The 13,979-nt window shown below is 38.8% G+C and overlaps 1 protein-coding gene across 1 annotated transcript in view; it reads right to left on the bottom strand.

Moving 5' to 3' along the window:
* The window catches only part of LOC141913890 (colorectal mutant cancer protein-like), a 42,612-nt gene that overhangs the window by 10,760 nt on the left and 17,873 nt on the right, over positions 1–13,979 (bottom strand). The window contains exons 11-16 of the mRNA XM_074805066.1: positions 13,719–13,922; positions 13,248–13,437; positions 12,611–12,821; positions 11,547–11,781; positions 10,921–11,094; positions 10,419–10,663 (exon numbers count right to left, since the gene is read on the bottom strand). Of these exons, the coding sequence (XP_074661167.1) occupies positions 10,419–10,663; positions 10,921–11,094; positions 11,547–11,781; positions 12,611–12,821; positions 13,248–13,437; positions 13,719–13,922 (1,259 nt within the window). The remainder of the gene's footprint in view (positions 1–10,418; positions 10,664–10,920; positions 11,095–11,546; positions 11,782–12,610; positions 12,822–13,247; positions 13,438–13,718; positions 13,923–13,979) is intronic.

Here is a 13,979-nt window from a genome sequence, read left to right as displayed (position 1 = left end):
ATGAATGTATTTTAGCCAGAAAACACATTTGAAGTGTTAAAAGGCAAAACGAAAGATATATCAGGGTCTAACCTGACAGCCTGGAACATTTTACAAGTAGATAATCTCTTAATGAATGTATTATAGCCACATAACACATTTGAAGTGTTGAAAAACAACGCTGAAGATGTATCAGGGTCTAACCTGAAAGCCTGGAACATCTCAAAAGTGGATAATATCGTTATGAATGTATTATAGCCAGAAAACACATTTGAAGTGTTTTAAGGCAAAATCCAAGCTTTACTGGGAATCTAACCCCACAGCTGGAAACTATTTCACAGACAACATCTGAGCTGCACCGGGAATCAAACCCAGCAGCCGGAACCTTCACGGCCATCAACCCGCCTGATGGCTCAGAGCCCGACTGTATGATTTGGAACAGGAAAGTACGGGTCATACGGATGTCAGTTGATGGTTTTCTTGGCCTGAGTTTGGCGACTTCTGGGAGTGGCTCCGCCGATGCGTTCAGATACTAGTCCTAGTTCCCACGGACAATTCGGTAGTTAGGAAAGGGGGACTAGACCTTCCTATAATAGGGCGCCTGGGACGAGTCTTACGAAGGTTTGTGGAGGGTTGTCATCCTCTATATATCATTTGAAGCGCTTATAGGCAACAGCTGCGTCAGGATTCTAACCTTGCAGCCTGAAATCTTTTGATAGTAAAGAATTTTATCAAGGAATATTTTTGTAGCCAGCAACGACTATTAGGCGATTATAGACAACATCTTAAGCAATATTGGGGATCAACCCCACAGAATGGAACAATTGAATAATGGAGCATTTCTTTATGAATATTTTTTCTTGTATGATAACCTATTTTGAAACATATATGCATATAGTAGTTCTCACACTACTCTCTGGAATCTACCAAAAGTGGATGATTCTTAATGAATATATCGTATGACTTGAAACACATATGAAGCGTTTTGAAGACATCGCGTCGCTATTTCGGCACTGAAATTTACAGCTCTTTACATACAAAGGAATTTTGCTCATTAGCGAATTAACAACAGATATATTACGTATCTTAAATTGTTAAAGTAACCAAAATGAACATAACGCAAAGGACTTGATTAAAAATAACTACACTAAAAATAAACATTTATAGGAATAACTTATATCACTACACATGGGTTTATACAACATGAAAATAATATCTAACCATGTCAACGGGGAAAATGATAGTCTCATGAATAACAACTCAAGTATAGAAATAGACTTCTACTTGAACTTAACATCCTCTGCAAAATTGTTTAATCTCAATAAAAGAAAGACCTTAAACTTCTGTGACTTGTCAGTTGAAACACCAGCTCACTCTAGACTTCCCTGACTGGCCTATTGCGAAACCAGCAAACTCTGCATCATTTTAAACTAGGAAGTACAAGTCATGCAGATATCAGTGTGTGGCTTTCCTGCCTTTCTCTATGTTTGGCAGGTTCCGGGAGAGGCTCCGCCGTGGTTTCCGTATATAAAGGACGATCGGTAGTCAGGAATGTAAAAAATTCCTTGGAAGGGCGCCTGGGACGAGTCTTACTGAGGGACTGTATAGGGTTGTTGTACTCTGGTATCTGCATAACAGCTACTTGTATGTTTATGAATGTATTATAGCCAGAAAACACTTTGAAGTGTTAAAAGGCAAAGCGAAAGATATATCAGGGTCTAACCTGGCAGCATAGAGCATTTTATCAGTCGATAATCTCTTAATGAATGTATTTTAGCCAGAAAACACATTTGAAGTGTTAAAAGGCAAAACGAAAGATACATCAGGGTCTAACCTGACAGCCTGGAACATTTTACAAGTAGATAATCTCTTAATGAATGTATTATAGCCACATAACACATTTGAAGTGTTGAAAGGCAATGCTGAAGATGTATCAGGGTCTAACCTGACAGCCTGGAACATCTCAAAAGTGGATAATATCTTTATGAATGTATTATATAGCCAGAAAACACATTTGAAGTGTTTTAAGGCAATATCCAAGCTGTTCTGGGAATCTAACCCTACAGCTGGAAGCTATTTCACAGACAACATCCGAGCTGCACCAGGAATCAAACCCAGTAGCCGGAACCTTCACGGCCATCAACCCGCCTGATGGCTCAGAGCCCGACTGTATGATTTGGAACAGGAAAGTACGGGTCATACGGATGTCAGTTGATGGTTTTCTTGGCCTGAGTTTGGCGACTTCTGGGAGTGGCTCCGCCGATGCGTTCAGATACTAGTCCTAGTTCCCACGGACAATTCGGTAGTTAGGAAAGGGGGACTAGACCTTCCTATAATAGGGCGCCTGGGACGAGTCTTACGAAGGTTTGTGGAGGGTTGTCATCCTCTATATATCATTTGAAGCGTTTATAGGCAACAGCTGCGTCAGGATTCTAACCTTGCAGCCTGAAATATTTTGATAGTAAAGAATTTTATCACGGAATATTTTTGTAGCCAGCAACGACTATTAGGCGATTATAGACAACATCTTAAGCAATATTGGGGATCATCCCCACAGAATGGAACAATTGAATAATGGAGCATTTCTTTATGAATATTTTTTCTTGTATGATAACCTATTTTGAAACATATTTGCATATAGTAGTTCTCACACTACTCTCTGGAATCTACCAAAAGTGGATGATTCTTAGTGAATATATCGTATGACTTGAAACGCATATGAAGCGTTTTGAAAACATCGCGTCGCTATTTTGCAACTGAAACTTACAGCTCTTTACATACAGAGGAATTTTGCTTATTAGCGAATTAACAACAGATATATAACGTATCTTAAATTGATAAAGTAACCAAAATGAACATAACGCAAAGGACTCGATTAAAAATAACTACACTAAAAATAAACATTTATAGGAATAACTTATATCACTACACATGGGTTATACAACATGAAAATAATATCTAACCATGTCAGTGGCAAATAATGATAGTCTCATGAATTACAACTCAAGTATAGAAAATAGACTTTAACTTGAACTAAAAATCCTCCGCAAAATTGTTTAATCTCAACAAAAGAAAGCGTTTGCGAAATAAAAGAAAGATCTTAAACTTCTGTGACTTGTCCGTTGAAACACCAGCTCACTCTAGACTTCCCTGACTGGCCTATTGCGAAACCAGCAAACTCTGCATCATTTTAAACTAGAAAGTACAAGTCATGCAGATATCAGTGTGTGGCTTTCCTGCCTTTCTCTATGTTTGGCAGGTTCCGGGAGAGGCTCTGCCGTGGTTTCCGTATATAAAGGACGATCGGTAGTCAGGAATGTAAAAAATTCCTTGGAAGGGCGCCTGGGACGAGTCTTACTGAGGGACTGTATAGGGTTGTCGTACTCTGGTATCTGCATAACCTGCTACTTGTATGTTTATGAATGTATTCATAGCCAGAAAGCATATTTGAAGTGTTAAAAGGCAACGCGAAAGATATATCAGGGTCTAACCTGACAGCATAAAGCATTTTTAAAAGTCAATATTCTATCTATGAATGTATTATTGCCAGAAAACACATTTGAAGCGTATGAAGGCATCGCGAAAGATATATCAGGGTCTAACCTGACAGCAAAGAGCATTTTCAAAAGTTGATTAGCTATGAATGAATGTATTTTAGCCAGAAAACACATTTGAAGTGTTATAAAGCAAAACGAAAGATATATCAGGGTCTAACCTGACAGCCAGGAACATTTTATAAGTAGATAATCTCTTAATGAATGCATTTGAGCCAGAAAACACATTTGAAGTGTTAAAAGGCAAAACGAAAGATATATCAGGGTCTAACCTGACAGCATAGAGCATTTTATCAGTAGATAATCTCTTAATGAATGTATTTTAGCCAGAAAACACATTTGAAGGGTTAAAAGGCAAAACGAAAGATATATCATGGTCTAACCTGACAGCCTGGAACATTTTACAAGTAGATAAATCTCTTAATGAATGCATTTGAGCCAGAAAACACATTTGAAGTGTTAAAAGGCAAAACGAAAGATATATCAGGGTCTAACCTGACAGCATAGAGCATTTTATCAGTAGATAATCTCTTAATGAATGTATTTTAGCCAGAAAACACATTTGAAGGGTTAAAAGGCAAAACGAAAGATATATCAGGGTCTAACCTGACAGCATAGAGCATTTTATCAGTAGATAATCTCTTAATGAATGTATTTTAGCCAGAAAACACATTTGAAGGGTTAAAAGGCAAAACGAAAGATATATCAGGGTCTAACCTGACAGCCTGGAACATTTTACAAGTAGATAAATCTCTTAATGAATGCATTTGAGCCAGAAAACACATTTGAAGTGTTAAAAGGCAAAACGAAAGATATATCAGGGTCTAACCTGACAGCCTGGAACATCTCAAAAGTGGATAATCATTTTATGAATGTATTATAGCCAGAAAACACATTTGAAGTGTTCAAAGACAAAATCCAAGCTGTTCTGGGAATCTAACCCCACAGCTGGAAGCTATTCCACAGACAACATCCGAGTTGCACCGGGAATCAAACCCAGTAGCCGGAACCTTCACGGCCATCAACCCGCCTGATGGCTCAGAGCCCGACTGTATGATTTGGAACAGGAAAGTACGGGTCATACGGATGTCAGTTGATGGTTTTCTTGGCCTGAGTTTGGCGACTTCTGGGAGTGGCTCCGCCGATGCGTTCAGATACTAGTCCTAGTTCCCACGGACAATTCGGTAGTTAGGAAAGGGGGACTAGACCTTCCTATAATAGGGCGCCTGGAACGAGTCTTACGAAGGTTTGTGGAGGGTTGTCATCCTCTATATATCATTTGAAGCGTTTATAGGCAACAGCTGCGTCAGGATTCTAACCTTGCAGCCTGAAATATTTTGATAGTAAAGAATTTTATCAAGGAATATTTTTGTAGCCAGCAACGACTATTAGGCGATTATAGACAACATCTTAAGCGATATTGGGGATCAACCCCACAGAATGGAACAATTGAATAATGGAGCATTTCTCTATGAATATTTTTTCTTGTATGATAACCTATTTTGAAACATATATGCATATAGTAGTTCTCACACTACTCTCTGGAATCTACCAAAAGTCGATGATTCTTAATGAATATATCGTATGACTTGAAACGCATATGAAGCGTTTTGAAGATATCGCGTCGCTATTTCGGAACTGAAATTTACAGCTCTTTACATACAGAGGAATTTTGCTCATTAGCGAATTAACAACAGATATATAAAGCATCTTAAATTGATAAAGTTACCAAAATGAACATAACGCAAAGGACTCGATTAAAAATAACTACACTAAAAATAAACATTTATAGGAATAACTTATATCACTACACATGGGTTATACAACATGAAAATAATATCTAACCATGTCACCGGGGAAAATGATAGTCTCATGAATTACAACTCAAGTATGGAAAATATACTTTAACTTGAACTAAAAATCCTCCACAAAATTGTTTAATCTCATCAAAAGAAAGCGTTTGCGAAATAAAAGAAAGATCTTAAACTTCTGTGACTTGTCAGTTGAAACACCAGCTCACTCTAGACTTCCCTGACTGGCCTATTGCGAAACCAGCAAACTCTGCATCATTTTAAACTAGAATGTACAAGTCATGCAGATATCAGTGTGTGGCTTTCCTGCCTTTCTCTATGTTTGGCAGGTTCCGGGAGAGGCTCCGCCGTGGTTTCCGTATATAAAGGACGATCGGTAGTCAGGAATGTAAAAAATTCCTTGGAAGGGCGCCTGGGATGAGTCTTACTGAGGGACTGTATAGGGTTGTCGTACTCTGGTATCTGCATAACCAGCTACTTGTATGTTTATGAATGTATTCATAGCCAGAAAACACATTAGAAGTGTTAAAAGGCAACGCGAAAGATATATCAGGGTCTAACCTGACAGCATAGAGCATATTCAAAAGTTGATTATCTATGAATGAATGTATTTTAGCCAGAAAACACATTTGATGTTTTATAAAGCAAAACGAAAGATATATCAGGGTCTAACCTGACAGCCTGGAACATTTTATAAGTACATAATCTCTTAATGAATGTATTTCAGCCAGAAAACACATTTGAAGTGTTGAAAGGCAACGCTGAAGACGTATCAGGGTCTAACCTGACAGCCTGGAACATCTCAAAAGTGGATAATCACTTTATGAATGTATTATAGCCAGAAAACACATTTGAAGTGTTTTAAGTCAAAATCCAAGCTGTTCTGGGAATCTAACCCCACAGCTGGAAACTATTTCACAGACAACATTCGAGCTGCACCGGGAATCAAACCCAGTAGCCGGAACCTTCACGGCCATCAACCCGCCTGATGGCTCAGAGCCCGACTGTATGATTTGGAACAGGAAAGTACGGGTCATACGGATGTCAGTTGATGGTTTTCTTGGCCTGAGTTTGGTGACTTCTGGGAGTGGCTCCGCCGATGCGTTCAGATACTAGTCCTAGTTCCCACGGACAATTCGGTAGTTAGGAAAGGGGGACTAGACCTTCCTATAATAGGGCGCCTGGAACGAGTCTTACGAAGGTTTGTGGAGGGTTGTCATCCTCTATATATCATTTGAAGCGTTTATAGGCAACAGCTGCGTCAGGATTCTAACCTTGCAGCCTGAAATATTTTGATAGTAAAGAATTTTATCAAGGAATATTTTTGTAGCCAGCAACGACTATTAGGCGATTATAGACAACATCTTAAGCGATATTGGGGATCAACCCCACAGAATGGAACAATTGAATAATGGAGCATTTCTCTATGAATATTTTTTCTTGTATGATAACCTATTTTGAAACATATATGCATATAGTAGTTCTCACACTACTCTCTGGAATCTACCAAAAGTCGATGATTCTTAATGAATATATCGTATGACTTGAAACGCATATGAAGCGTTTTGAAGATATCGCGTCGCTATTTCGGAACTGAAATTTACAGCTCTTTACATACAGAGGAATTTTGCTCATTAGCGAATTAACAACAGATATATAAAGCATCTTAAATTGATAAAGTTACCAAAATGAACATAACGCAAAGGACTCGATTAAAAATAACTACACTAAAAATAAACATTTATAGGAATAACTTATATCACTACACATGGGTTATACAACATGAAAATAATATCTAACCATGTCACCGGGGAAAATGATAGTCTCATGAATTACAACTCAAGTATGGAAAATATACTTTAACTTGAACTAAAAATCCTCCACAAAATTGTTTAATCTCATCAAAAGAAAGCGTTTGCGAAATAAAAGAAAGATCTTAAACTTCTGTGACTTGTCAGTTGAAACACCAGCTCACTCTAGACTTCCCTGACTGGCCTATTGCGAAACCAGCAAACTCTGCATCATTTTAAACTAGAATGTACAAGTCATGCAGTTATCAGTGTGTGGCTTTCCTGCCTTTCTCTATGTTTGGCAGGTTCCGGGAGAGGCTCCGCCGTGGTTTCCGTATATAAAGGACGATCGGTAGTCAGGAATGTAAAAAATTCCTTGGAAGGGCGCCTGGGACGAGTCTTACTGAGGGACTGTATAGGGTTGTCGTACTCTGGTATCTGCATAACAGCTACTTGTATGTTTATGAATGTATTCATAGCCAGAAAACACATTAGAAGTGTTAAAAGGCAACGCGAAAGATATATCAGGGTCTAACCTGACAGCATAGAGCATATTCAAAAGTTGATTATCTATGAATGAATGTATTTTAGCCAGAAAACACATTTGATGTTTTATAAAGCAAAACGAAAGATATATCAGGGTCTAACCTGACAGCCTGGAACATTTTATAAGTACATAATCTCTTAATGAATGTATTTCAGCCAGAAAACACATTTGAAGTGTTGAAAGGCAACGCTGAAGACGTATCAGGGTCTAACCTGACAGCCTGGAACATCTCAAAAGTGGATAATCACTTTATGAATGTATTATAGCCAGAAAACACATTTGAAGTGTTTTAAGTCAAAATCCAAGCTGTTCTGGGAATCTAACCCCACAGCTGGAAACTATTTCACAGACAACATCCGAGCTGCACCGGGAATCAAACCCAGTAGCCGGAACCTTCACGGCCATCAACCCGCCTGATGGCTCAGAGCCCGACTGTATGATTTGGAACAGGAAAGTACGGGTCATACGGATGTCAGTTGATGGTTTTCTTGGCCTGAGTTTGGTGACTTCTGGGAGTGGCTCCGCCGATGCGTTCAGATACTAGTCCTAGTTCCCACGGACAATTCGGTAGTTAGGAAAGGGGGACTAGACCTTCCTATAATAGGGCGCCTGGAACGAGTCTTACGAAGGTTTGTGGAGGGTTGTCATCCTCTATATATCATTTGAAGCGTTTATAGGCAACAGCTGCGTCAGGATTCTAACCTTGCAGCCTGAAATATTTTGATAGTAAAGAATTTTATCAAGGAATATTTTTGTAGCCAGCAACGACTATTAGGCGATTATAGACAACATCTTAAGCAATATTGGGGATCAACCCCACAGAATGGAACAATTGAATAATGGAGCATTTCTTTATGAATATTTTTTCTTGTATGATAACCTATTTTGAAACATATGCATATAGTAGTTCTCACACTACTCTCTGGAATCTACCAAAAGTGGATGATTCTTAATGAATATATCGTATGACTTGAAACGCATATGAAGCGTTTTGAAGACATCGCGTCGCTATTTCGCAACTGAAACTTACAGCTCTTTACATACAGAGGAATTTTGCTCATTAGCGAATTAACAACAGATATATTACGTATCTTAAATTGATAAAGTAACCAAAATGAACATAACGCAAAGGACTCGATTAAAAATAACTACACTAAAAATAAACATTTATAGGAATAGCTTTTATCACTACACATGGGTTTATACAACATGAAAATAATATCTAACCACGTCACCGGGGAAAATGATAGTCTCATGAATTACAACTCAAGTATAGAAAATAGACTTTAACTTGAACTAAAAATCCTCCGCAAAATTGTTTAATCTCAACAAAAGAAAGCGTTTGCGAAATAAAAGAAAGATCTTTAACTTCTGTGACTTGTCCGTTGAAACACCAGCTCACTCTACACTTCCCTGACTGGCCTATTGCGAAACCAGCAAACTCTGCATCATTTTAAACTAGAATGTACAAGTCATGCAGATATCAGTGTGTGGCTTTCCTGCCTTTCTCTATGTTTGGCAGGTTCCGGGAGAGGCTCCGCCGTGGTTTCCGTATATAAAGGACGATCGGTAGTCAGGAATGTAAAAAATTCCTTGGAAGGGCGCCTGGGACGAGTCTTACTGAGGGACTGTATAGGGTTGTCGTACTCTGGTATCTGCATAACCAGCTACTTGTATGTTTATGAATGTATTCATAGCCAGAAAACACATTTGAAGTGTTAAAAGGCAACGCGAAAGATATATCAGTGTCTAACCTGGCAGCAAAGAGCATTTTTAAAAGTCAATATTCTATCTATGAATGTATTATAGCCAGAAAACACATTTGAAGTGTATGAAGGCATCGCAAAAGATATATCAGGGTCTAACCTGACAGCATAGAGCATTTTTAAAAGTTGATTATCTATGAATGTATTATCGCCAGAAAACACATTTGAAGTGTTAGAAAGCAAAACGAAAGATATATCAGGGTCTAACCTGACAGCCTCGAACATTTTATAAGTAGATAATCTCTTAATGAATGTATTTTAACCAGAAAATACATTTGAAGTGTTTTAAGGCAAAATCAAAGCTGTTCTGGGAATCTAACCCTACAGCTGGAAGCTATTACACAGACAACATCCGAGCTGCACCAGGAATCAAACCCAGCAGCCGGAACCTTCACGGCCATCAACCCGCCTGATGGCTCAGAGCCCGACTGTATGATTTGGAACAGGAAAGTACGGGTCATACGGATGTCAGTTGATGGTTTTCTTGGCCTGAGTTTGGCGACTTCTGGGAGTGGCTCCGCCGATGCGTTCAGATACTAGTCCTAGTTCCCACGGACAATTCGGTAGTTAGGAAAGGGGGGCTAGACCTTCCTATAATAGGGCGCCTGGGACGAGTCTTACGAAGGTTTGTGGAGGGTTGTCATCCTCTATATAAATCATTTGAAGCATTTAAGCATTTATAGGCAATGTCTGAAGCTGCATCAGGATTCTAACCTTGCAGCCTGAATTCTACGTAGATAATTCTATCTATGAATATTTTCTAGCAAGGCGTTTTGAAGCATGTATACAATATTTAGACTGCAAGGTAGTTCAAACCCTGCACACTGGAATCTTTCGAAAGCGAGAGATTTTCTAACGAATATTTTTGTTCAACTAGAAACACTTTCGAAGCGTTTTGAAAGTGTCGCGTCGCTATTTCAGAAATCGTACCTGTCAGCTAACCTGATGCTGTATCCGTGTTTGATACTTACTTATTCGCACGTTTGAGATCATTAACAAATTCGGCCGATTGTTGATGTCGCGTTTCAGCGTTGCGCGACAATCGTTCCATCGCTGTGACGAGTTCGTGGACGCGTATTTTCAGTTTTTTCTCGCGTTTCAACGACTCGGCGAGATCCTGCGCCAATTCGATCGGCGTTCGATTCGACAAGTCTGATATTTTCACTGACCCGGTAGACGACCGGCGATCCGATGACGAATCCGAACCGTCTTGATTCTAAAACCACAGAAAAAACAGAAATATGTTTTTATATTTCATGTTGCGTTGAAAGCAGTGGAGAAAATCTCACTTGCGTTCACTGACGCTAAAGCTATTGAGCACACCTTAATCAAATTCACTAACTAAAATTTGAACATAAATCATCTAAAACTTAATTAAACCTGGGTAACATTAGCAACTTTACATAATACATGTACCGTATAATAATATTTTTGATAGGCCTACCATTAACAGGAAACAAATCAATGACTTACGGAAGTTTTCTTGCAGTTACATTTCTTAGTTTTCTCCTTCAATACACTTTTTAAATGCTGTATTTGTACGACGAAAGCTTGTTCCTGACTTTCTTTACTGTTCAAATTCAATTCTAGACTTCGCTTTTCTTTGTCCAGCAAATAATTCTGCGATTTCAATTCTGATTTTTCTTCCTGAAATAATTGATAGAACAAGTCTTGTTAGTAGCTCAAATATTGTAAAATGAAACTTATAATTCCTGGTGCTTCACAGATATATATATATATATATATATATATATATATATATAGTAAACTACTGGGCAACTAACTACATGCATAAAATTTCGCACATTTCATGGCTATGGGTCACACGGTCTTGACCAAATACTTAAACTACCATAGGGGGGGGGGGGCAATTGTATTTGACTCGCTTTTCCCCTGGCACGATCTGCTAGGAATTCAATAAACTAACACTGTAAAATACGTAAGACATAGACTAGAAGAAAAATGTTTGATATTACCCGCGATCTAGCAATCTCAATAAATTTCCCCAATTTTTAGCTATCATACAAAATTCCCTGACTTTTCCCTGATTAAAGGCCAGTTAAGTCACTACCCTGTACAATACAACTAATCAAACTTACTTTCATAGCCATCAGTTCCTGCATCAGCACAGCATTTTCCAGATCGAGTCGTTGGGCGTCGGGATTTATTTGCATCTCCGACGACAACGGATCGACATGTACGCTCTCTAAATCGAGCACAGTCGATTTCACAGCCGCTCGATCGCTCTTCAATTGTTGGATGTGATCGCGCAGTTTTTGTTCGTCGTACTTTGTAAATTCCGTGTCTGAATTGCTTCCCGTTGAACTTGTCGTACTGAAACGGTTGTAATAAAATTCAATTTCAAATACTCATTCCTGCACTGGTTAGTAGCCTCTGTCCCTGGTGATATCTAATATTATCGCTGCTATGCTATAAACTCATTTTAGAGGGTATATAATCTAAGTAAGTTTAAGATTTTGTATTTTTCAAGTATGTTACAAGCGTTAGTCTGTTTATATACACTATCTACTTGGTAGAGAAGGACCATAAAAGCGTCCATAGTTCTCTACCAAAAGCGTGCGCTCAATTTCTAACAGCATCCCGTCGATCCAAGTAAAAATGTTACCAGGATGATATTTATTGGAAGGATGATGGGCTGTTGGGGCGTTTTAACACAATATTGTAAGACCAGGTAAATGAGAACTATAAAAGCATTCTGAAATAATGGTCTGCTTGGTGCACTTTTTATAACTATTTGACATACTTTGGATGTAAGACAAAAGTTTCAAATATGTTTGCAGGAGTATATTCATTGGTAAATCTTATACCTGTTTTTCCGATATAACTATGTACTTGTAAGAAAAGGACCATAAAAGCGTCCTAAACCGTAAAAATATCCATAATTCTCTACGTCTGGAATTCACTGCACTTCTTTAAAAACAGTATCCCATCTATCCAATTGATAGTTTCAAATATGTTTGAAGCAGTATTTATTGTAAAGATGATGGAAGTTTGTATGTTATGATATTGCACTAGAACCGTAAAAGCGTTCATTATTGTTTACTTAGCCTTTTGGAATTCTTAAACTGTGATAATTTTTCAGCATCCTGATGCCATAACTTACAACAACCTGATCATTGTCATGAGTTTGATGATAATATACCTGGCAGTACGACCCATCGAGTTCTCGTCCCACGGACCAGGGCTCGCGCTCCAATTCACGTTATACCCTCCACTGTTACTACCGACGACGCAGCTGCGATCTAGTTTATGAATCAGTTGCTTGGCGACGTTTTCAGCGATTTTCCGCGAATGATGAGTTCGATGTAATGTCGACGCGATCTCCTCTTGACCGATCAGATTCTCTACTCCAGCTGAAATCAGATAGACATCGCATCCAGTAAAATCATCAAAATTCAAGAGAGTTTTCAGGGAGGCCGCTTTTGTTTTGACTTGCTTTTACCCCGACATGCGCGTTGGTTTCTCTGACTTGAAAAAGCTAAGAATTCAATCAATTAACATAGTCAAATGCGTAACGTAAGACATTGACAGAAACTGACTTTACGCACAATCTCAACAAATTTCCCCGACTTTTCACTGATCTTAAAACTTTTTACGAAATTCCAGGTCAACTTCTGATCTTGAATCAACAGTAACCCTTTCCAGGATTCTCGTCAATAGCAACTGACATTGAGTTAAACAAATCCATTGGCTTGAATATACAACAATGGAACCCGAAAAACTTCAACAGTCACCATCAGATCTGAAATAACAATGCTACGACTTCAGACGAGACTTACCTATATGACCGAGGCCAGCCGCTCGACAATTAGACAGCAACACACCCATTTCACTCTCGAGTAAAGCTATCAGAATTTCATATCCTTCGATTGTCTGGTCGCTATAGTTCAATGCGAGTTGTAACGCTAGATTGTTCGATTCGTACTTGCCCATCAACACCGTCAACCGATCGCAGTGAGCTTTCGATTCCTGAAGTGGAGAGACAGAGGAGGGATAGAAATGGCGATGTACCAGTAGATGAAATAGACAAACAAAATCAGAGTAAAAATTTGCAAAAGAATTTTTGGTCAGCTTCAAGCCAATCGTGTAGTGAGGCGATGCCTTACAAGGACCATGACAATGATTTAAGGACTTAAGAGCCCATTCCATGATATTCAAGGCCTTGACCCATTCTCATTAAAGGATTTCAAGGATTGCTATGAAACACGTGAAAAGCTCACAAGTGGCATGAATGTAGCCATAAGACTTACCTCGAGCGTAATCGAAAGAAGATCGTTTTGTGATTTGAAGTGATCAATTTTACTGTTCAATCTATCGGTTTCGATCTCGAATTCTTGCACTTTATTCTCGGAGATTTCGTTGCCACACTGATAAACGGCTTGGACGATTTCTTGCAGGTTCGAACAATCTTGCAAACTGGCGGCGAGATGCTCCGCTACCTTCGCGTTCGGAAGCTGTTGAAATATGAAAAACACGATGAAATCAATTTCTATTCAACTTGCGTCTGAAGG

This window comes from Tubulanus polymorphus, chromosome 12 (genome assembly GCF_964204645.1).
Source record: "Tubulanus polymorphus chromosome 12, tnTubPoly1.2, whole genome shotgun sequence".
In the NCBI taxonomy this organism is placed as follows: domain Eukaryota; kingdom Metazoa; phylum Nemertea; class Palaeonemertea; order Tubulaniformes; family Tubulanidae; genus Tubulanus; species Tubulanus polymorphus.
Note: the sequence above shows the minus strand (reverse complement) of the source record. Positions and strands in the feature narration are given on the sequence as shown.